General features: G+C 48.4%; 1 protein-coding gene across 4 annotated transcripts in view; it reads right to left on the bottom strand.

The window, feature by feature from the left end:
- Nucleotides 1-3,416: 3,416 nt before the first annotated feature.
- Nucleotides 3,417-22,689, bottom strand: part of cdc25d (cell division cycle 25 homolog d) — a 44,588-nt gene continuing 25,315 nt past the window's right edge. For 2 of the 4 annotated variants that reach the window (XM_068053149.1, XM_068053150.1), the window contains exons 6-13: nucleotides 21,025-21,090; nucleotides 19,928-20,080; nucleotides 15,413-15,508; nucleotides 8,943-9,005; nucleotides 7,629-7,727; nucleotides 6,497-6,630; nucleotides 4,963-5,074; nucleotides 3,417-4,066 (exon numbers count right to left, since the gene is read on the bottom strand). In XM_068053149.1, the coding sequence (XP_067909250.1) occupies nucleotides 3,926-4,066; nucleotides 4,963-5,074; nucleotides 6,497-6,630; nucleotides 7,629-7,727; nucleotides 8,943-9,005; nucleotides 15,413-15,508; nucleotides 19,928-20,080; nucleotides 21,025-21,090 (864 nt within the window). In that variant the 3' untranslated portion in view covers nucleotides 3,417-3,925. The remainder of the gene's footprint in view (nucleotides 4,067-4,962; nucleotides 5,075-6,496; nucleotides 6,631-7,628; nucleotides 7,728-8,942; nucleotides 9,006-15,412; nucleotides 15,509-19,927; nucleotides 20,081-21,024; nucleotides 21,091-22,689) is intronic. The other 2 variants (XM_068053152.1, XM_068053151.1) reach the window with 2 other exon arrangements.

Below are 22,689 nucleotides of genomic sequence, written 5' to 3'. Positions count from 1 at the left end.
GGGAGGTTATGCTTCAGCTATACAGGGCATTGGTGAGACCACATCTAGAGTACTGTGTACAGTCCTGGTCTCCTTATTTAAGGAAGGATGTAAATGCGTTGGAGGCAGTACAGAGAAAGTTTACTAGACTAATACCTGGAATGGGTGGGCTGTCTTATGAGGAAAGATTGGACAGGCTAGGCTTGTATCTGCTGGAATTTAGAAGAGTAAGAGGCGACTTGATTGAAACATATAAGATCCTGAGGCATCTTGACAGGGTGGATGTGGAAAGGATGTTTCCCCTTGTGGGAGAATCTAGAACCAGGGGTCACTGTTTAAAAATAAGGGGTTGCCCATTTAAGACAGAGATGAGGAGAATTTTTTTCTCTCAGAGGGTTGTGAGTCTTTGGAATTCTCTTCCTCAAAAGGCGGTGGAAGCAGAGTCTTTGAATATTTTTAAGGCAGAGGTAGATAGATTCTTGATAAGCAAGGGAGTGAAAGGTTATCGGGGGTAGGTGGAAACGTGGAGTAATCAGTTCAGCATGAACTTATTGAATGGCGGAGCAGGCTTGAGGGACCGAGTGGCCTAATCCTGCTCCTAATTCGTATGTTTGTGTGTAAAGGTAACCTATGTGTAGAGGCGGAAGATATTGGTATTGTTCTTACTGAATACTTTGCATCTGTCTTCACAAAAGAGGAGGACAATGTAGATATTGTAGTTAAGGAAGAGGGGTATGAAGTATTGGATGTGATAAACAGAGGGTGAGAGGAAGTATTAATGCGATTAGCTTCCTTGAAAGTTGATATGACACCAGGGTCGGATGAAATGTACCCCAGGCTGTTAAAAAAGCAAGAGAGGAAATAGCGGAAGGTCTGACCATCATTTTCCAGTCCTCACTGGATACAGGTGTGATGCCAGAGGATTGGAGGACTGCGATCGTTGTACCTCTGATTAAAAAGGGAGCGAAGGAAAGACCGAATAATTACAGACCAGTCAGTCTAACCGCAATAGTGAGCACATTATTGGAATCAATTCTGAGAGACTGGATAAACTGTCACTTAGAAGGGCACAGGTTAATCAAGGATAGTCAGCATGGAATTGTTAAGGGAAGACCTTATCTGACCAACTTGATCGAACTGTTTGAAGTAAAAAGGAAGATAGATGAAGGTAGTGCAGTTGATGTGGTCTACATGGATTTTTGCAAGGCTTTTGACAAGGTCCCACATGGCAGACTAGTTAAAAAAATAAAAGCCCATGATTCAGGGAAATGCAGCAAGGTGGATACAAAAATCGGCTCAGTGGCAGGAAACAGGGTAATTGTTAACGGGTGTTTTTGCGACTGGAGGGCTGTTTCCAGTGACGTTCCACAGGTCTCAGTACTCGGTCCCCTGCTTTTTGTGGTATATATTAATGATTTGGATGACAACACAAAGATTGAATGTGTGGGAGATAGTGAGGGGATAGCTGTAGGCTGCAGGAAGATATTGATGGTCTGGTCAGATGGGCAGAAAAGTGGCAAATGGAATTCAACCCAGAGAAGTGTGAGGCGATGAATTTGGGGAGGTCAAACAAGGCAAAGGAATACATGATTCATGGGAAAATACTGAGAAGTGTAGAGGAAGTGAGGGACCCAGCAGTAAATGTCCACAGATCCCTGAAGGTAGCAGGAGAGGTCGATAAGGTGGTTAAGAAGGCATATGGAATCCTTTCCTTTATTAACCGAGGTATAGAATATAAGAGCAGGGAGGTTATGCTGGAACTGTATAACTCATTGGTTAGGCCACAACTTGAGTACTGTGTGCAGTTCTGGTCACCTCATTACAGAAAGGATGTAATTGCACTAGAGAGGGTACAGAGGAGATTTACGAGGATGTTGCCATGACTGGAAAAATGCAGCTATGAGGAAAGATTGGATAGGCTGGGGTTGTTATCCTTGGAACAGAGAAGGCTGAAGGGAGATCTGATTGAAATGTACAAAATTTTGAAGGGCCTGGATTGAGTGGAGGTGAAGGGTCTATTCACCTTAGCAGAGAGGTCAGTGACGAGGGGGCATAGACTTAAAAAGTAGTAAGATGAGAGGAGAGATGGGAGAAAACTTTTTCACCCAGAGGGTGGTGGGGATCTGGAACTCACTGCCTGAAAGGGTAGTTGAGGCAGAAACCCTCAACTCATTCAAAAGGTGTCTGGAAATGCACCTCAAGTGCCGTAATCTGCAGGGCTACGGCCCAAATGCTGGAAAGTGGGATTAGACTGGGTCGCTTGTTTTTCGGCCAGCACAGACACGATGGGCCAAGTGGCCTCTGTGTTGTAAACTTTCTATGATTCTATAGGCTTTTGGTAAATGAAGAGTTAACTTTAGCTGTGTATCTTAACTGGAAAAAATGCTGCCTGTACAGTTTGAGTCAATCAGAAGTACTTTGTGATACAGACCAATAACAAACAGATATTGAAAACTATGTAACAAGTTATGATCAAAGTGCAACAGAAAAGCAGGATGAATCTCACCGGAAATGTATGATCTAAGGGACCTCAAGGTTATAATGGATTGTTTGTACACATTATTTTGCATGTGATCATGATTAATGTACAGACGGAACTACTGACAAACGAAATGGCAGGACCAATTGAAACAGTGATATGCATGAACCAACCAATCAGTGCATAGCAGGAGCCACTGGCTACAAAGAATAAAGGAACAGACCTGGAGAGGTCCAGTGCATAGATTTGAAGATGACAAAGGAAGAGACAAGAGGAGTCACGAGCCATCTGTACGATTAGAGCCAGTGGAGAGTAAAGGCCATCTGGACTAGGATATCGACTGCCTTCAATTTGTTAAGTATTGCTTTTGGCCGCAATAAATCATCCTGATATCACTGTATTAGGTGTCTCCTTGTCTGAGTTCTTATTGTCTGCTCCAAGAACAAATTATAAGTAAGATTCTAAATCTGACACCACCATAAACATTCACTCCCTCTACCACCAGCGCCCAGTGGCAGCAGTGTGTACTATATACAAGCTGCACTGCAGCAACTCACCAAGCCTCCTTTGACAGCACCTTCCAAACCTGCAACCTCTACCACCTAGAAGGACAACAGCAGCAGGCACATGGGTACACCGTTCCTTCACTGTTCCTGGAATCCTGGAACTCCTTGCCTAGTGGAACAGCATCATTGGAGCACCTTCACTACAGAGACTGCAAGGGTTCAAATCGACAGTGAGCTGTGACTTGCCACAAACTCGCTCATGTAGCTTTAGTGCAACATCTTCAATTCATGAAGTATGACCTTCTCTGAAAAATCTGATGCAAATTCACTGTGTTTTAAAACAGAACAGTGCAACTGCACTCATTCCCAAATCTGACCCAAAAAGAAACTGAAAATGATCAAGAAACAAACTGCAGCATGACATTTTCATTTTTAATTTGTTTATTGGCAAAGTATAGGAGGGCCATTACTCTGTATCTAACCCCCTGCTGTACCTGGCCTGGGAGAGTTTGATGGGGACAGTGTAGAGGGAGCTTTACTCTGTATCTAACCCCGTGCTGTACCTGGCCTGGGAGAGTTTGATGGGGACAGTGTAGAGGGAGCTTTACTCTGTATCTAACCCCGTGCTGTACCTGGCCTGGGAGAGTTTGATGGGGACAGTGTAGAGGGAGCTTTACTCTGTATCTAACCCCAGTGCTCTACCTGCCCTGGGAGTGTTTGATGGGACAGTAGATACAGTGGTAAGATTCTTCCAGCTTCAACTGGAGGGCAAACAGTCAGTCCAATTTTTGTTTTTTGAATATGGAATATGTTTAACCTCCAAGCAAAGACTCTCAATGGTCTGACAGGGGTCTCCTGCCCGTGCAGGACTACACTAATTGTGACCAGTCCCTTGAGACTTTAGTCCAGAAAAGGTATTAACATAAAGGTCAGTTGTGAAGCCGAGACCCCTGCTCTCCTCTCAGCGTCCATTTGCCACTTTGAATAGTTCCTTTCGCCTGCGATATCTGGTCACCGAATGCGCCTTCCTGCGGATTGTGCGAAGTTCCTCTCTGTAGTCCTTGTGGTGCATTTGGATGTATCCCTGGGGTTCACAGAATGTCTACACGACAGAGAAACGGGGTTAAAATGTGGCAGCATTCAAGTGAAAGCACACAACTACCTCCATCGCTCATCACCTGCCTTGGTGCAAACTATCTCCCTCTTTGGCCCATCTCTCTCTTTCTTGCCATCATCTTGGTCTGTTGATTTCTCTCACTACAACATTCCCTCATTGCTTGATTCCTTCACTTCTCAATTATGGTTTCTCTCTTTAACTGTCTATTTGCCTTCCTCTTTCTCTCTCTCTCTCGCTCTCAGTACCTGTATCTCTGCCAAGGCCCTTTGTGTCTTTTTCTATCTCTCACTCATTCTGTATGTACTTCAGTGTATCTCTCTCTATCTCTGTTTTACTACCCCTCTATCTTTCACTCTCTCTGTCTCACTCACTCAGTCTCTTTCTCTCCCTCTCTATCTCTCATTCTCTCTTTCCGTCTCTCTCACCAGCAATTTCCTCAGGCATTTCTCCTGACTGGCCCATGCAACTTGGCGGAAGATCGGTGTAAACTCCAGATGCACTGGATAATCGGGATTTCCGCCAATCTTTCACCGACATTACCATGGCCGGTCATGAGAAACTCCAAGGAAGTTCCTGGTGGCTCTCGCTCTCATTCTCTGTCTCGCACTCTATCGCTCTCTCTCTGTCTCTCTCTGTTCCTTGCTTTCCCTCTCCATTTATCATATCGTCTTTTCCTCTCTCTCTTCTCTGTCTTACCCTCTCTATCTCCCTCTCTCTCGCTCCTAATCTCTGTCTCTCTCTCTCACACACTCCGTTTCGGTCACTCTCCCTAACTATCTCTCACATTCTTCTTCTGTTTCTGTCTGTTTAAATATCCCAACAGATGCTCCTGAACTTTCTCCATTGACCCTGTTAACTGGTACCAATCCCAGTTGAGTTACCTCGAACTCCTGGAAGAATTCCCTGTATCCGTCCTTTAATATGTACAATTCTGGAAAACAGAGCCTGGGATACACATTTGCATTCCGGTCCATTCTCCTGAGATTCCGACAACTGAGGAGAAGAAAAAGAGAATAAACTTTGTGTCAGTTGGTTCGAATGGATGTTAATAACGCCAAGATCGCTGGTTTAATCCTTGTACGAGCCTTCTGATGTTTAGTTCATCATTTTTCAGCCATTTGTGACTTAAAATCCAATCACACAACACATGCCATGTGATTCCAAGCTGCTGATGTTAATGTCACATGATTTGGTTGTGTTGTGTGTTGTGGGATACAACACCCGGGATTTCCCCAAACTCGACTCTGATCTCAGGTGTAAAGCAGACACTCAGCCCACGGCTGGAGAATCGAAACAAAAAGTACACGCGGAAGTCAAGACCCTCTCGTGTGCCTGGCTCCTGAATATCATTGGCACAGGCCTGGGACTGAGTTAACTGTCCATTTTTTAATTCTTTTATGGGATGTGGGCATCGCTGGCAAAGCCAGCATTTGTTGCCCATCCCTAATTGCCTTTGACAACTGAGTGGCTTGCTCGGCCATTTCAGAGGGCAGTTAAGAGTCAACCACATTGCTGTGGGTCTGGAGTCACATGTAGGCCAGACTGGGTAAGGGTGGCTGATTTCCTTCCCGAAAGAACATGAGTGAATTAGATGTGTTTTTAATGACAATCGCGATAGTTTCATGACACCATTACTTAGACTAGCTTTCAATTCCAGATTTTTAAAAATTAATTAATTGAATTTAAGTTCCACCAGTTGCTGTGATGGGATTTGAACCTGTGTCCCCCACAGCTCTTCCATCAATAAAGCACTGTGTAATCACGACAATGGTCTGGCACTCTGGATTACTAGTCCAGTAATATTACCACTACGCCACCGACTCCCTACTCAGGTAGGTAATGTGTGCAACTAGAGTGAAGTTGGAAGAGACAAGAAAATGGAAGAAGGGAAGAACTTGCATTTATATAGCTCCTTTTTACAATCCTCAGGATGTTCCAAAGCGCTTAATTTATCACAATAAAGTACTTTTTGAAGTCACTGTTGTACTGTAGGAAATGTAGCAGCTAGTACTGCACTGGGAGCGTCAGCCTGCATTTTGTGCTCAAGTCTCAGGAGTGGGACATTAACACACAACCTTCTGACTCAGAGGTGAGAGAGTGACCGACTGAGACACAGCACACAACACCCCCTTCCCACTGCACCACTCCCACCGCACCCCTTCCCCGCACCCCTCCCCCACACCCCCCCACCCCCCCCACCACCCCCATATAGGTTGCATAAAGGTGAAATCAGATTTGGGGTCAGTTTGGATGTCTCCCATTGTCAGTAACTTTGCAATGCTCACCTCTTAGGTTCACACAGGGAGACTGGGCCTTTGGAACAAGGTACTCTGAAGTGTGGGACTGACTGCAGCTAGAAAGGAGTGGTCAGAGCTAGGGAGCGAACAAAAGTAGCAGGGTTTTAGTGACACTTACAACTTGGGACCTCGCTCAGAGGAAAACTCGCAGTGAAAGATGATGACCCTGCACTTCTTCCCGAGGCAAGGTGAGGCGTGACGTGGAAAGAATGTGTTGATGAGTTGCTCCTCTGTGTACAGGTTCAGGGCTCCCTGAAAAACACATGGGGAAAAGTCTTCAGAGTGAACTGATGCCCGGAATGGAAGATTTTCCATTTCCCTCTCTGTGATAAAGCAGAAAGGAAAGGATTGCATTTCTACAGCGCCTTTCACAACCTGAGGATGTACCGAAGCACTTTACAGCCAATGGCATTTTTTTCAAAGTGTTGTAATGTAGGAAATGTGACAGACAATTAGTGCACAGCAAGCTCCCACAAAGAGCAATGTCAGGATCAGGCAATCCATTTTAGTGATGTTGATTGAGGGATAAATATAGACCCAGGACACCGGGGAGAGCTCCCCTGCTCTTCCATCAATAAAACACTGTGTTATCTCTTCACATCCACCTTAGAGGCCAGCTGGGATGTCAGTTTAACATCTCATCTGAAGGATGGTACCTCTGACAGTGCAGGACTCACTCAGTACTGGCACTGGAGCATCCGCTTAGATTTTTGCGCTCTAGCTCTGGAGTGGGATTTGAGCCCCACAACCTCCAGACTCAGAGGCAGGAGTGTGAGCCACTGAACCACAGCTGACAAGACAAGAAGCTGAATCACATCGGGGAAAATGAAATAGTTTCGTTGGTGCAGGCCCACCTTTCGATCGATTTGTCGATGTGGTCAAGCGTGCCTAGATGGTGAGAAACTGGCAGGTCATTCAACCACACTAGGCATCACTCATAGACAAACCCAATCCTGTCCTCTAGGACTGCTGGATCAGGAATGGGAATGAGAACTCAACCACAGAGTGGCAGGTCCAGTTTCTATGACGTGGGTTTCTCAGTCTCAGTGAGGAATAGGGAGTCGAATGGAGAGAATAAAACAATCTGGAGGGAAAGAGCAACCCTCCACCTCCCCCACCAACCCTCCGTCCACCAGCTTGGGTGGCATAAGGTGGAGGGATAGGGACTACCATGTAGAATCTGAAATGTGGAGAGCGTGGAAAAACACACCCGCAACACCGCGCGTCATTACAATGAATAAGAAACAAACCTTAATGTGCCCTCCATTATATTCGTATGGGTAGCGACAATCTACTATCACATACTCATCGATAAGACGTTCAAACTCCCCGTCCAGCAGAGCTGCTACCTGCAAAATATCCCAGAATATTAGTGAGATCATTGCTTTGGAATACAGAGAGAAAAAAAAGAATTTGCATTTCTATAGCACCTTTCACCCCCCTCGGGATATCCCAAAGTGCTTTACAGTCAATGAAGTAATTTTTTTGAAGTGTAGTCACTGTTGTGATGTAGGAAATATGGCATCCAATTTACACACAGCAAGATCCCACACACAATGTGATAATGACCAGATATTCTGTTTTTAGTGATGTTGGTTGAGGGATAAATATTGGCCTAGACTCTCTTGCTCTTCTTCCAATAGAGGCTGTCGGGGTGGGGGGGGGGGGTGTCGCGGTGAGGGGGGGGGGGGCGGTCGGTGTGCGGTGGGGGGGTCGGTGGTGGGGGGGATCAGTGGGCGGTGGGGGGGGGGGTCGGTGGTGGGGGAGGGTCAGTAGGCGGTGGGGGGGGTCGGTGGTGGGGGGGGTTAGTGGGCGGTGAGGGGGGGTCGGTGGTGGGGGAGGGTCAGTGGGTGGTGGAGCGTCGGTGGGTGGGGGCGGGGTAAGTGGGGGGGAGGGGGGCAGTGGGGGTGGGGGGGTCATGGGGACGGTGGGGGGGTTCATCGGTGGGGGTGGGGTCAGTGGGCGGTTGGGGGGGGTCGGTGGGCGCTGGGGGTGGGGGGGGGTCGTGGCGGCAGTGGGGGCTGGGTTCGTCGGGGGCGGGGGTGTCCAGAGCAATGTAAAGAACTTTAAAATTAGAACCAGGCCATTCAGGGCTGATGTCAGGAAGCACTTCTTCACATAAAAAGAAGTGAAAATCTGGAATTCTCTCCCCAAAAAGAGGTTAAGGGTGTGGGTCAAAACTGAGAATGATAGATTTGTGTTACGTAAGACATTAATGGCTACGGGAACAAGGCGGGTAGAAGCATTTAACATACAGATCACCCACGATCTCATTGAATGGTGGAATAGGTGCGAGGGGCTGAATGGCCTCCTCCTGTTCCTTTGGATCCTGCCCTCAACTGACTTCAACGTCATCTCTGGCTGGATTTCCCTCCTAAGAACCACTGCAGTAGGCCAAAAGGAACTACTCCTAAAGGCACTCAGGCTCAGATCAGTTCATTCAGATCTAGGCCAAGAATTGAACCTGGGAGTTTCCTGGGGTGTTCCTCACACACTCTTTGCTGATTGATCAGTCAGGGGGGCAGTGAGCTGTTAATTGTTCCCAATGCCCAAGCAATACTCACTGTGCGAGCAGAAATGTATGTCAGATCCTGATGTTTCCCCTCTTCCACTGGTAGAATACAGGCCTAAAGCAAGGAATAGGACACAACATCATCATCATCTCTCTCAATCCCTGAGTTTTCTGTTCAACAATGTCAGGTATGGCACAACTGGGAATGCAGCACTTTCCAATTACAGGTACTCAGTGTTCCACCCCCATGGCAGGTACAGCACACGGTTAGATACAGAGTAAAGCTCCCTCTACACTGTCCCCATCAAACACTCCCAGGACAGGTACTACACTGGGGTTGGCTGCTGCCGAATTGGAGGTGCTGAGTGGTTAAGGAGGTTCAGCTGATTGTAGCTCTGGGCAGAGGCTGGAGACTGGAAGCTGTGTGACTGCTGCAAGAGGGAGAGACTGAGATTGAAAGAAAGGTTTTCCATCTGTCTTTATTCTGAAAGAAGAAATCAGGAGGCTTGAAGAACTGACAGCTCTTGTGTGTTTGGGTTTTGAAGCCCTTTCATTGATTGTTGTGAGGAGAGGGAAAGGAAGAGACAGGAAGACCTTGTGTGGGGTTGTTTGTTTGAACAGGGAGCTCCTGTGTTTAACAGCATTGAATAGGAACTCCCTCCCCACCCCAACGAGCTAGCCTGGGATAGCTGGAGCTGCCCAGGCGAAGAGACTTTCTCTTAACTGTTTTAAACCATATCAGAAGCAGAGTGTGCCTGGGCAGTTACAGCTGTCCCAGGTGAAGATATCATACCCCCTCCGACCACCAACTGGAAGACCAGCAAAAGCACTGCCTGATTTAACACCGGCAAAGAGACTGATTCCTCCTGACCTTCCTCTCGTTCAGCCTCTCTCTCTAGCCATACCCTCCAGTCTGTGCTTTTTGGGATAATTTGTTGCTGTTATTTGTTATTCCTTTCTCTCGATTTCTATTTTTATTTTTATTTTTTCTCTCAATGGTGGGTGTGACTCTTCTACCCCATGGCTTCACAGTCCTGTCCGGTGGCGGGGCCTTCCTATGCTGCAGCAGCTGCAGCAGCTGTTCCTGTGGCCCCGTCACCATTTAAAATATTGACATCAAAGCATGGGGTGAAGACTTACACCCACCCCAATATGTCTATAGAGGCTTGCGTTAAGGCAGTGGCCAAGGTTGTCGGCCCCTCAGCCATATTGGCAGCCTCAAAAATGTATGGGAAGGCTGTGTTCTTCCTGAAGACTGAGCGGGCCCTGTCCCTGGCCCTGAATAAAGGGCTCACTGTGGGTGGGACTTTCCTGCCAGTGGACCCTCTGGGGGCCACTGCACAGCGGATAATGTTATCAAATATCCCACCCTTCATTCCCAGTGAGCTCCTCCTCCCCCACCTGCACCATCTGGGGGAGGTGAGGTCGGGGATCACCCCAATCCCGCTCAGTCTTCGGGAGCACAGCCTCCGACATGTCTACTCCTTCCGCCACCAGCTATTTATGCAGCTGGCGCGTGAGGAAGTCACAGAGGGCCATTTCAATGTAGAGTTCCAGGGGACGGCCTACCGCGTCTTCTGGACCTCAGACAGGGTGCGGTGCCATGTCTGCAAGGGGGTGGGGCATGTTCATAAGAACTGCTCCAACCTCCCGGCTGCCAACTCCACCTCGGCGGCCCAGGGTGTCGCCAATGCACCTCTTCCCACTCCTTCCACATATCCAACAGACACCGCTCAGTCGGTTCTGGAGGCTGTGGTTTTCACAGCCTCCGGTGGGGAGGGGAGTGCCCATCTGAGTGGAAGGAAGACACGGAGGAAAAGTAAACACCGAGAGGCTCGTCCCCTCGACTCCGTGACACAACCCGAGCCTAAGCTTAGCCCAAGGCCGGCTCCCAGGGAATCCACCTGTCCCAGGGCTGGGCTCAGGCCCAGAGTAACTAAAAAAAAGGAGGGTGCGGAGGCGGAGACCTCTGAAGACATGGAGGTCTCTGAGCCTCTGCGCCCAGGAGAAAGAGAAGGCACCCCTCCATGGAGGTAACTCAGGGCCCTGAGATGCAGGGCCCATATGTTGGAGGGGAGCTGTCTCCTGGTTCAGGTCCCCAGGTTCCCCCTGCCACTACCAGCATCAAGGCTGCAAAGTCTGGGCAGGAGCTCTCTATTCCTCAGGATGGAGGGGAGGGGGAGGCCCCTGTACATGCAGCCCCTCCTGTGGGAGCAAGTGGAGCCCTACTTGTGGTGGGGGAGTCTGGGGACGCTCCTGGAGAAGCGTCCCATTCTGCCACTGGGTCGGGTGCCCTGAGTGGAGGGGAGGACGAGGCCCTAAAGGGTCGTCCCTCCCAGCCAGAATCCACTCTAAACCAAAAGACACCCGACCCGGTTATAACTGAAAATGCTGCCCCATCTGCTGGACCTGTGGGCGCTGGCGGAGCAGGAGATGGCCTCCTCCCTCCACCTCCGGTCTCGGCTCCGGCTGGAATTCCGGAGTCGGGAATTTCCATCTCCCCTGGATTGCTCATTGGCCTGAGGACGGAGGTGGAGAGGGGTCCTAAACCGCTGGTACCCACAGGCTCCAGTTCCATTCTAGAACCCAGAGAGAACTCCTCCGCCATTGATCCTGGGGGTGGGATCGTGATGGAGGCGGGACCAGCTGGCGCGGCCGGGACGTCCGGTGCACTTCCGCTCCCTCCTCACAGTGAGGTGTTGGTGACGGTTTTTAAGTACCTTTGACATAAAGATAACCATAGCCAGCCTCAACATCAACATCAGCAGGGGGTCTCACCGCAGATTTCACAATCTCTCAGTCCTCAGGGAAGGGAGATATGCGGTGAGCTTTCTGCAGAAAACCCACACCGTTCCGGGAGACAAAGCCACCTGGCTCCTGGAGTGGCAGGGTGGGGTCTACATGAGTCACCTCACCCCTATTTCTAGTGGGGTGGCTATCTTGTTGGCCCCAACTTTTCAGCTGGAGATCTTGGGGGTCAAGGAGCTAGTGCTGGGCCGTTTGCTCCACCTTGCCATTCGCCTGGGTAGCGTGCCGCTCCACCTTGTGAACATGTACGTGCCCAGGCCCGGCGCGTTGCAGGCGTGCTTCTTTGAAGAAGTGTCCGCTCTCTTGAGTGCCATCGATAGTGGTGAGTGCATCATCCTCGGTGAGGATTTTAACTGCACTCTCGAGGTGGGAGATCGCTCCGGTCCCCAGCGTGGCCAAGCGTTTGTGGCGAAGTTGAGGAGACTGATCAGCTCCCTCAACTTGGTGGATGTCTGGTGGAATCTCCATCCTGACTCCAGCGCCTTCACGTGGAGGTCTGGAGGAGGAGGGTCCCGAATTGACCACCTTTACTTTTCGCAGGCGTTCGTCTCCCGCGTCTCGGCGGCCTCCATGCGGCTGGCGCCGTGCTCAGACCACCGCCTGGTGTAGGTGGAGTTCACTCCGCTGCGCACGCGGGCGGGGTCCGCGTACTGTCACTTTAACAACCGGCTGCTGGAGAACGAGCGATTCCGGGACTCGTTCCGTCGATTCTGGGCCGACTGGAGAAGGAAGCAGGGGGGGCTTCCCCTCCTTGAGGCTATGGTGGGATGTGGGCAAGACTCACATCCGCGTCTTCTGTCAGGAGTACGCGAAGGGGTCGACCAAGAGGCGGGAAGCCGAGATCGGGCGCCTAGAGAGGGAGGTGCTTGACTTGGAGACCCGCCTCGGTCATGCCGTCGCGGTCCCGGCCCTGTGGCAGGCGTACAAAGAGAAGAAGGGCGTGCTGAGGGACCTGCAGCTCATGGGATCCGGTGGTGCAAATGTGAGGTCGCAGATCCAGATCCTGGAAGATTTGGACCGCGCCTCACCCTTCTTCTACTCGCTGGAAAAATGGCGGGGGGTCCGTAAATAGCTCATTGAGCTGCTGGCCGATGACGGATCCTCCATCACGGATCCAGAGGGAATGGGCCTCCTGGTCGGTACTTATTACAGTGTGTTGTTCTCTCCAGATCCACCCAACGAGGACGCGTGCAGAGTTTGTGGGAGGAACTGCTGCAGGTCAGCCCGGAGGGCGTCGAAGGGCAAATCCCCGGGGCTGGATGGGTTGACCGTGGAGTTCCTCAGGGCGTTCTGGGACATCCTAGGGGACGTTTACGCACGTGTCCTGGTGGAAAGCCTGGCGACCGGGGAGATGCCCCTTTCGTGGCGCAGGGCAGTCATTGTCCTGCTGTCGAAGAGGGGTGATCTCCGCCTGCTTAAAAACTGGCGTCCAGTCTCCCTCCTCAGCACGGATTACAAGATCTTTGCACGAGCTACGTCTACCCGCCTGGGCTCCGTGCTGGCCCACATGATCCAACCCCGACCAGTCCTACACGGTCTTGGGCCGGTCCATCCAGGACAACATCCACCTGGTCCGGGACCTGATCCATCTTTCCCAGAGGACTGGTCAGTCGGTCGCCTTTCTCTCCCTCGATCAGGAGAAGGCATTCGACAGGGTGGATCATAAATATCTTTTCAGGACTCTGCGCGCTTTCGGACTCGGGCCGCATTTCGTGGCCCGGGTCCGACTTTTATACGCCACCGCAGAGTGTCTAGTCAAAGTTAATGGGTCCTTGATGGTGCCCCTTCACTTTGGGAGAGGAGTGCGTCAGGGATGCCCCATGTCCGGCCAATTGTACACCTTCTGCTTGGAGCCCTTCCTGTGCCTGCTTCGCAGGAGGTTGACGGTATTGGCTCTGCGCGAGCCGGCCATGCGGGTCGTCCTCTTGACTTATACCGACGACGTGCTCCTCGCAATCACAGATCCCGTTGACTTGTGGAGGATGCCTGACTGCCAGCAGACCTTTTCTGCCGTGTCCTCCGCAAGGATCAATTGGGAGAAATGTTCTGGGCTCCTGGTGGGTCAATGGCAGGTGGACTCCCTGCCGGAGGAGTTGACACCTTTTGCGTGGAGCACCACGCACCTCCTCTATCTGGGAGTCCACCTTAGTCCCGCTGAGGAAGCCTGGCCGGCAAACTGGCAGGTGTTGGAGGCGAAAGTCATCACTTGGCTGGGGCGTTGAACAGGACTGCTCCGAGTGCTTTCCTACAGGGGCCGAGCGCTAGTCATAAACCAACTGGTGGCCTCGATACTGTGGCACCGGTTGGTCACTTTGGCCCCGCCCCCTGCATTCACCACCAAGATCCAGAAGAAGCTCGGCGATTTCTACTGGGGCAAGATGAAACACTGGGTCCCTGCTGCGGTCCTGAGTCTCCCGATCGAGGAGGGCGGCCAGTCGCTGGTGTGCGTCCGAACCCAGGCTGCGACACTCCAATTTCGGACCCTGCAGAGATACCTGTACGTCGAGCGTCCTCCCAGATGGTGTGCACTGGCGACGTATTTTTTCTGCCCGTGTCACTGCCTTCAAGACGACAGGCAGCTCCCAGCAGAGTCCGTTAGCCACGCCTCTCTGAGGGAGTTGCCTGTCTTTTACCGGGATCTATTCAAAGTCTGGAACATGGTCGCCTCCAGTCAGGGCGCACCCCCGCCGACCGCCCTGGCGATCCGTGTTGCCATCTGGCGGCGAGGGGAAACCCCGATGGAGGTCTCTCTATGCGGGAGTCCTCCCCCTTTACATCGGGGACCTGGGGTGGAGGGTGTTGCACAGGGCAGTCCCATGAAATAGCCTGTACTTTCTGCGGCCTGGACGAGTCCGTGTTCCATGTATATACGGAGTGTGCGAGGTTGCAGCCCCTCTTTGAGTATCTGAAGGGGCTGCTTCTCAGGTTTTGGTTGCACTTCAGTCCCATGCTCCTGATCTTCGGGCACCCGGTACGGAGGGGGGTGGGCCGGGAGGAGGATCTCCTCGTCAGTCTGCTCCTGGGCCTGGCCAAGGTGTCAATTCACAGGTCCAGGCTGCGGGCCATCGGGGGTTCCCTCCTCCCTGATTGCCTGCCCCTCTTCCGCGGTTACGTTCGCGCCCGGGTGTCCCTGGAGAAGGAGCATGCGGTGTCCGCCGGTGCGCTTGAGGCCTTCCACGTCCGGTGGGCACCGCAGGGACTGGAATGCATTGTCGACGCCGAGAACGGCATTTTAATTTGAGGGTTTTTTTTGGTTTATTTATCTGTTTTTAATAAAGTTATTTTTAAAATATGTATATAAAGGGGGCCTGAGGAATAAAGGCCCCCTCGACAAAAAATATATAAAAGAGGCCTGGGGTTTAAAGGCAACCTTATAAAAAAAAGTTAGATACAGAGCAAAGCTCCCTCTACACAGTGTGCAGGAAGGAGGTGGGGTGGGTGTAATGGGGAGTAGGAGAGGAATGGAGATGTGAAGTGAGTAACAGAGAATGGGAGACGCAGGGAATGGGATTTGAATAACAGGGAGCAGGAAAGAGGAGAGCTGGGAAGGGGAGAACAGGGAATGGGAGAGGAAGGGACCAGGATTTGAGTAACAGGGAGCAGGAGAGGGGAGGGCAGGGAGGGTGTAACAGGGAATAGGAGAGGGAGGGAGATGGGGATTGAGGAACAGAGAGAGAGAGCGGGATCAAGAATGGGGCCTAAGATGGTTCTTACTTTAGAGAAATCTCCGATGAGACCTTTCTCCTCTGAGTCTGGGATTTGTTTAACATCGATTTCCTGAAAACAGGACAATCGACGGAGATTATAAACCTGGAAAAAGAATCAGAGACCGGGATCAGAAGGTGAACTGTGTAGTGGGACTGCCTGCAATCCTCTCCCATATTCCCCTCAAGATGCTGACTCATCGCTGGCTTCAACAGGTACCGGTCACCCTCCAGTCCCACCCTCAGGCAAGAACATAAGAAATAGGAGCAGGAGTAGGCCATTCGGCCCATCAAGCCTGCTCCATCATTCAAACAGATCATGGCTGATCATCTACCTCTACGTCACTTTTCCCCACTATCCTCATATCCCTTGATGATGTTAGTATTCAGAAATCTATTGATTTCTGTCTTGAACATGCTCAATGATTGAGCTTCCACAGCCCTCTGCAGTCGAGAATTCCACAGATTCACCACCCTGTGAATAACAAGTTCCTCCTCATCTCAGTCTTATGTTTCTAGCTAGCTTGCATTCATAATCTCTTTTCCCTTTCTTTATCAGTTTCTTGGTCCTCCTTTGCTGGATTCTAAATTGCTCGCAACCCTCGGGCTTACCACTTTTTCTGGCGAACTTATAAGTCAGTTCCTTTGACCTAATGCAATCCTTAACTTCTTTTGTTAGCCATGGTTTAATCACCTTTCCTGTTGTGTGTCTCAGAGGAATGTATATTTGTTGAAAACCATGCAACACTTCTTAAAATACTAGCCATTGCCTGTCTACCGTCAAATCTTTCAATGTATTTTCCCAATCTACCTCCTCATACCTTCATAGTTTCCTTTGTTCAGATTTAAGATCCTAGTTTCAGAATGAACTATATCTCTTTCAAACTTAATGTAGAATTCTATCATATTGTGGTCACTATTTCCTTTTGGCTCCTTTACAGCAAGGTTATTAATGAGTCCTTTCTCATTGCATAATACTAAATCTAAAATAGCCCGATCCCTAGTTGGTTCTTCAACATACTGCTCCAGAAACCCATTTTGTACACACTCCAGGAATTCAAGGACTTCGGAATTCTCTGCCTCAGAAGGTGGTGGAGGCTGGGTCATTGAATATTTTTAAGGCGGAGGTAGATAGATTCTTGTTAGGCAAGGGAATCAAAATTATCGGGGGAAGATGGGAGTGGGGAATTCGAGACAGAAACAGATCAGCCATGATCTTATTAAATGGCGGAGTAGGCTCAACGGGCTGAATGGCCTGCTTCTGCTCCTAATTCACATGGTCTTAAGGTGTGGTCATCCTCCACAGCATTAGTGCTAATTAGATTTACCCACTCCACATGTAAATTGAAGTCGCCCATTATTACTGGATTGCCCATGCTATATGCTGCTCTAATTTCCTGATTTATACCGTGCCCAACAATACCACTACAGTTTGGTGGCCGATAAACAACTCCCGCCAATGTTTGCTGTCCCTTGCTGTTTCTTAGCTCCACCCAAACTGATTCTACATCTTGCTCCTTCGATCTAAGATCCTCTCTCACTAATGTACTGATCTTGTCCCTTATTAACAGCGCTACCCCACCTCCTTTTCCCCTCGACCTATCCCTCTTAAATGACAGATATCCCTGAATATTCAATTCCCAGTCCTGGTCATCATAATGGCAATTAAATCATACCCATTTACCTCTATTTGTGCTTTCAAATCATTTATCTTGTTGCGAATGCTGCATGCATTCAGATAGAGTGTCCTTAATTTTGTCTTAACATTATTCCTCATTCCGATCCTATTTGATGTTTGCCTGCACCTCGTCTGCCTTCCAATTTTGCTTACTACTTACTACTTCTCTACTTGCTGTTACCAGTTTTGCTTCCCTCCAATCTGAGCTCCCTCTCAGGTTCCCAACCCCCTGACAATTTAGTTTAAACCCTCCCCAACAGCACTAGCAAATCTCCCTGCGAGGATATTTGTCCCAGTCCTGCTAAGGTGCAACCTGTCCATCTTGTACAGGTCCCACCTACCACAGAACCCGAACCAATGTCTCAGAAATTTGATGCCCTCCCTCCTGCACCAATTCTCCAGCCACATGTTAAATCGCTTAATCCTCCTATTCCTATGCTTACTAGCACGTGGCACTGGGAGTAATCCTGAGATTACTACTTTCGAGGTCCTGCTTTTTAATTTCTTTCCTAACTCCTTAAACTCTGCTTTCAGGACCTCATCCCTCTTCTTACCTACGTTGTTGGTACCAATGTGGACCACAACCTCTGGTTGTTCACCGTCCCCCAGAAGAATGTCCTGCAGCCGCTCTGTGACATCCTTGACCCTGGCATGGGGGAGGCAACACACCATCCTGGTGTCACATCTGCGGCTGCAGAAACGCCTGTTCCTCTTACAAATCCCCTATCACTATTGCCCTTCCATTCTTCTTCCTCCCATCCTGTGCAGCTGAGTCACCCATGGTGCCATTGACTTGGCTCTTGCTGCACTCATCTGAGGAACCCTTGCCCTCACCAGTATCCAAAATGGAAAACCAGTTAGCACCATGTATTTTCAAGGACACCCAGATCCCTCTGTACCACAGCATTCTGCACTCTCTCGGCATTTAAACAATATTCTGCTTTTCTATTCTTCCTGCCAAAGTGGGCAACCTCACATTTTCCTACATTATATGCCATCTGCCAATTTTTGCCCACTCACTTAACATATCTGTATCTCTTTGCAGACACTTCATGTCCTCCTCAAAACTTGCTTTCCTGCCTATCTTTATATTGTCCACAAATTTAGCTACAATACACTCGGTCCCTTCATCCAAGTCATTAATATAGACCGTAAGTAGTTCAGGCCCCAGCACTGATCCCTGTGACACTCCACTAGTTACAGTTGCCAACCTGAAAATGTCCCATTTATCCCAACTCTGTTTCCCGTTAGTTAGTGGGATAACACCATGAGCTCTTTTCTTGTGTAGTTACCTTTTAAGTGGCACCTTATCGAATGCCTTTTGGAAATTGAAATACACAACATTTACTGGTTCCCCTTTATCCACCCTGCTTGTTACATCCTCAAAGAACTGTAACAAATTTGTCAAACACAATTTCCCTTTGACTCTGCTTGATTGCATCATGATTTTCTAAATATCCAGCTACTACTTCCTTAATAATGAATTCTAGCATTTTCCAAATGATGGATTTTGGACTAACTGTCCTATAGTTTCCTGCTTTCTGTCGCCCCCCCCAACTTTCTTGAATAGAGGTTTTACATTTGTGGTTTTCCAATCTGCTGGGACCTTTTCAGAATCTAGGGAATTTTGAAAGATTACAACCAGTGCATCCACTATCTCTGCAGCCACTTCTTTTAAGACCCTAGGATGCAGGTCATCAGGTCCAGGGGACTTGTCAGCCTTTAGTTCCATTAGGTTTCCTAGTGCTTTTTCTCTAGTGTTAGTGATTGTTTTAAGCTCCTCCCTCCCTTTTGCCTCCTGATTTTCTACTATTCTTGGGATGCTTTTTGTGTCTTCTACTGTGAAGACAGAAACAAAATACTTGTTCAAACTCTCCGTCATTTCCTGTTTCCCGTTATTAATTCCCCAGTCTCATCCTCTAATGGACTAACATCTACTTTAGCTACTCTCTTCCTTTTTATATATTTGTAGAAGCTTTTACTGTCTGTTTTTATATTTCTTGCTAGTTTCCTCTCATACTCTAATTTCTCCCTCTTTTTTTTTGTCATTCTTCGCTGGTTTCTAAAATGTTCCTAATCATCTGTCCTACCACTAATCTTTGCAGCATTATACGCCTTTTCTTTCAATTTGATACCATCCTTAACTTCCTTAGTTAGCCATGGATCGTACATCCTTTTCAAAGAGTCTTTCTTTCTCAATGGAATATACCTTTGTTGAGAATTATGAAATATCTCCTTCAATGGCTGCCACTACTTCTCTATTGTCCTACCATTTAACTTATTTTCCCTGTACACTTTAGCCAATTCTGTCTTCATACCCTGTAATTGCCTTTATTTGAGTTTAAGACACTAGTTTCAGACCCAAACTTCTCGCCCTCAAACTGAATGTGAAATTCTATCATGTTACAATCACTCTTATCTAGAGAATCTTAGAGGTGGCTGTATGTGAGTCCAGACAGTGAATCTTGGCAGGCTATTCCACTGTGAGGGCATTGCAATTGTACCTGATGCTTTCCTCACACGAGCAGGTTTTTACACTTTTCACCAGGGTATGCTGGATAATGGCCTGATGCAGGAAGCTGGGCTGATTTTGTGTTATTAGCCTACCCATGGACTCTGAGTGTGAATATTGACCTCCGACCATACCCTAAGAGCACAGACCTGCATCCCATCACCATGTGAGGGAACCCGAGACACAGACGCAGACCCACGTCCCATCACTGTGTGATGGAATCACAGACACAGAATGTGATTTTTGACGACAGTGAGCCAGTGTCACTTCGGTGCAGTGTGCCAAGAAAGAATCAAGGCAGCGGCAACAGCTTCCCCAGGAATTACAACTTTTACCCGTCTCCGCTCAGTTTCCCAGTTCTCATGGAAACTGCTTTTCCTTTTTTTCTGAGCTGGTGTTTGATGTCTGTCTGCCTGTTCGGGGTGTTTGCCGCTGAACTGGTTCAGAGGGGAGGAATCAACAGCCCCCGATTGCACGTGACCACTTTCCTGTTCCAAGCAGAAAGAAGTAAAACAGCAAACTGCTCACATCAGAAGAACTTTGCAATGTGGGACTGATTTAGATAAAGAGTCTTACTTAAAATTTGTGGTGGCAATGTTCTCAGCAAGAAGTGAGATTTGACAGGCAAGGAATACACTATTCTGCTTATTCAGTCACACTCCCAGGACAGGTACAGCACGAGGTTAGATACAGAGTAAAGCTCCCTCTACACTGTCCCCATCAAACACTCCCAGGACAGGTACAGCACGGGGTTAGATACAGAGTAAAGCTCCCTCTACACTGTCCCCATCAAACACTCCCAGGACAGGTACAGCACGGGGTTAAATACAGAGTAAAGCTCCCTCTACAAAAAAAAAGAAAAAAAAAACGGGGTTAGATACAGAGTAAAGCTCCCTCTACACTGTCCCATCAAACACTCCCAGGGCAGGTACAGCACGGGTTAGATACAGAGTAAAGCTCCCTCTACACTGTCCCATCAAACACTTGCATGGGGATCTCCAATGGTTCAGTGAGATAAACTACCCAGTGTGGGACTGACCCATCTAGAGAATGAAGATCCTAGGTTCCATCCATGGTCTCTGTTGAGTTCAGTGATCTGTGATGGAATGGGTTGTAGGAGTGCTAAATTGACCTCTGTGTTTCTGGAATAGAGAGAGGAAGATCGACGAGCCAGGATTCCTGCTCCTGATCATTACCAAGTGGGCTATGCTGGAAAGCGGGAGTGTGTACCTTGGTTGTAGAGAGGTTCTAACAATTCTCTGATATCAACAGTTGAACAACCAAAGCTCAGCATGAAGGCTGTGTGAGAGGTACCAGTGATGCCCAGCAAATATAGAACTGGAGCCCACTGGCATCTGGTGTTGAACAGACCAGGAGAGTTAAAATAACCGCACGCTAAAGAAAGCTACAAAGATGGAGTGTTCAATCTCACGTATTCCTTGTCCAGTTCAGGCAAATTTCCCTCTGCCTTCATTTTCATTTTGTCCAGGAGCCTGATCTATGCAATTAAACCAGAGAAATTGTAGAATATTTTTAACTGGGGGTGATTGAAAACTACATAACTAAACATCTATACTCTTTTTAAAAATTCTCAGGTCTGCAGGCACTTCCTGTTTTTGCCACTTGACTTTCTGTCATCGCCTTTTTGTCACATGTTTATGTCAAATTTATCCATTATGAGTTATTATGTCCACACAGTTATTATGGGTTTTGTCTATGTCAACTCTGCACGCCGATTGCAAAATCTGGCAAGCCAGTTCCCACAACCCTCTGAAAATATTTTGTGCGACTATTTTTAACAGCCAGTTTTCTCACTAACTGAAATTTCAAAGGATTTATACAAAATTGCACATTTTGTTAATAATGTTATTACATTGATCAACTGAATTGTCAAGTCCCATTCACCCATCACCTCTATGCTCGCTGACCTACATTGGCTCCAGGTTGAGCAACATCTTGATATTTTAAATTATCATCCTCTTTTCCTAATCACTCCATTGCCTCACCCACCCCTATCTCTGTAACCTCCTCCAGCCCTACGACCCTTTGAGATTTCTGCGCTCCTCCAATTCTGGCCTCTTGACCATTGCTGATTTTAATCGCTCCACCATTGGAGGCCACGCCTTCACCTGCTGAGGCTCTGGATTTCCCTCCCAGCTCTCCGTCGGTTGAATAGCTCTCCGTCTCTCAGCCCCTCGCTCCTCCTTTAATATGAACCTTAAAACCTACCTCAAAAAGGTAAGAGAAGGAAACCAAAAAAGTATAGATCAGTTCGCCTAACATCTGTTGTTGAGAAATTGCTAGCGTCTATAATTAAGGATAGGGTGTGTTGAGATTTTTCCGCTGATCAGAGAGCGCCAGCATGGATTTATAAAGGGTAGGTCATGCCTGATGAATCCAATTGAATTTTTTTGAAGAGGTAACTAAAGTAGTGGACAGGGGAATGTCTATAGATGTTATTTATATGGAATTCCAGAAGGCAATTGATAAATTCCCTCATCGGAGACGTTAGCTAAAGTTGCAGCTCATAGAATCAAAAGTAAATTATTGAGCTGGTTGGGAAATTGGCTGAGAAGCAGGAGACAGAGAGCTGGGATAATGGGCAGGTATTCTAATAGGCAGGAAGTGACTCGTGATGTCCCACATGGATCTGTGTCAAGACCTCAACTATTTACTGGGAACTGATTTAGCATGTGTGCCCTGGTCCAATTATTCCCGAGCTTCTAACTCAACCACACCAGAAAACTGTATCTGGCTTTGATTCCCCAGGCCTTAGGACTTTTTCCTTCAGTACCTGGGTGATGATCTGGAATGATATTCAGGTGAGTTTTATGAAGCGTGTGCATCTTCTGCTCGCAGATATTTTCTTTCCAACATCCTGTTGTCACACTTTTAAGTTAAGTATTTGGAATGGAAATCTGGCATGTAAACAGCTGCCTGTAACAATGTAGCTGCAGGCTCTGGCCACTAGGTGGCTCTTTGGAGTGAGTTTCTGAAGGCTCTCTCTTGAGCCTTGTCACAATAAACAAAAACCGATGATCCTTAACTGACAGGGGCAGTGACTCAGGTCATTTACTAGTGTTGTATTAAATAAACT

Source organism: Heterodontus francisci, chromosome 20, assembly GCF_036365525.1.
Source record: "Heterodontus francisci isolate sHetFra1 chromosome 20, sHetFra1.hap1, whole genome shotgun sequence".
NCBI classification, from domain to species: domain Eukaryota; kingdom Metazoa; phylum Chordata; class Chondrichthyes; order Heterodontiformes; family Heterodontidae; genus Heterodontus; species Heterodontus francisci.
The sequence above is the reverse complement of the archived record's forward strand: the minus strand, read 5'-3'. Positions and strand labels throughout refer to the sequence as shown.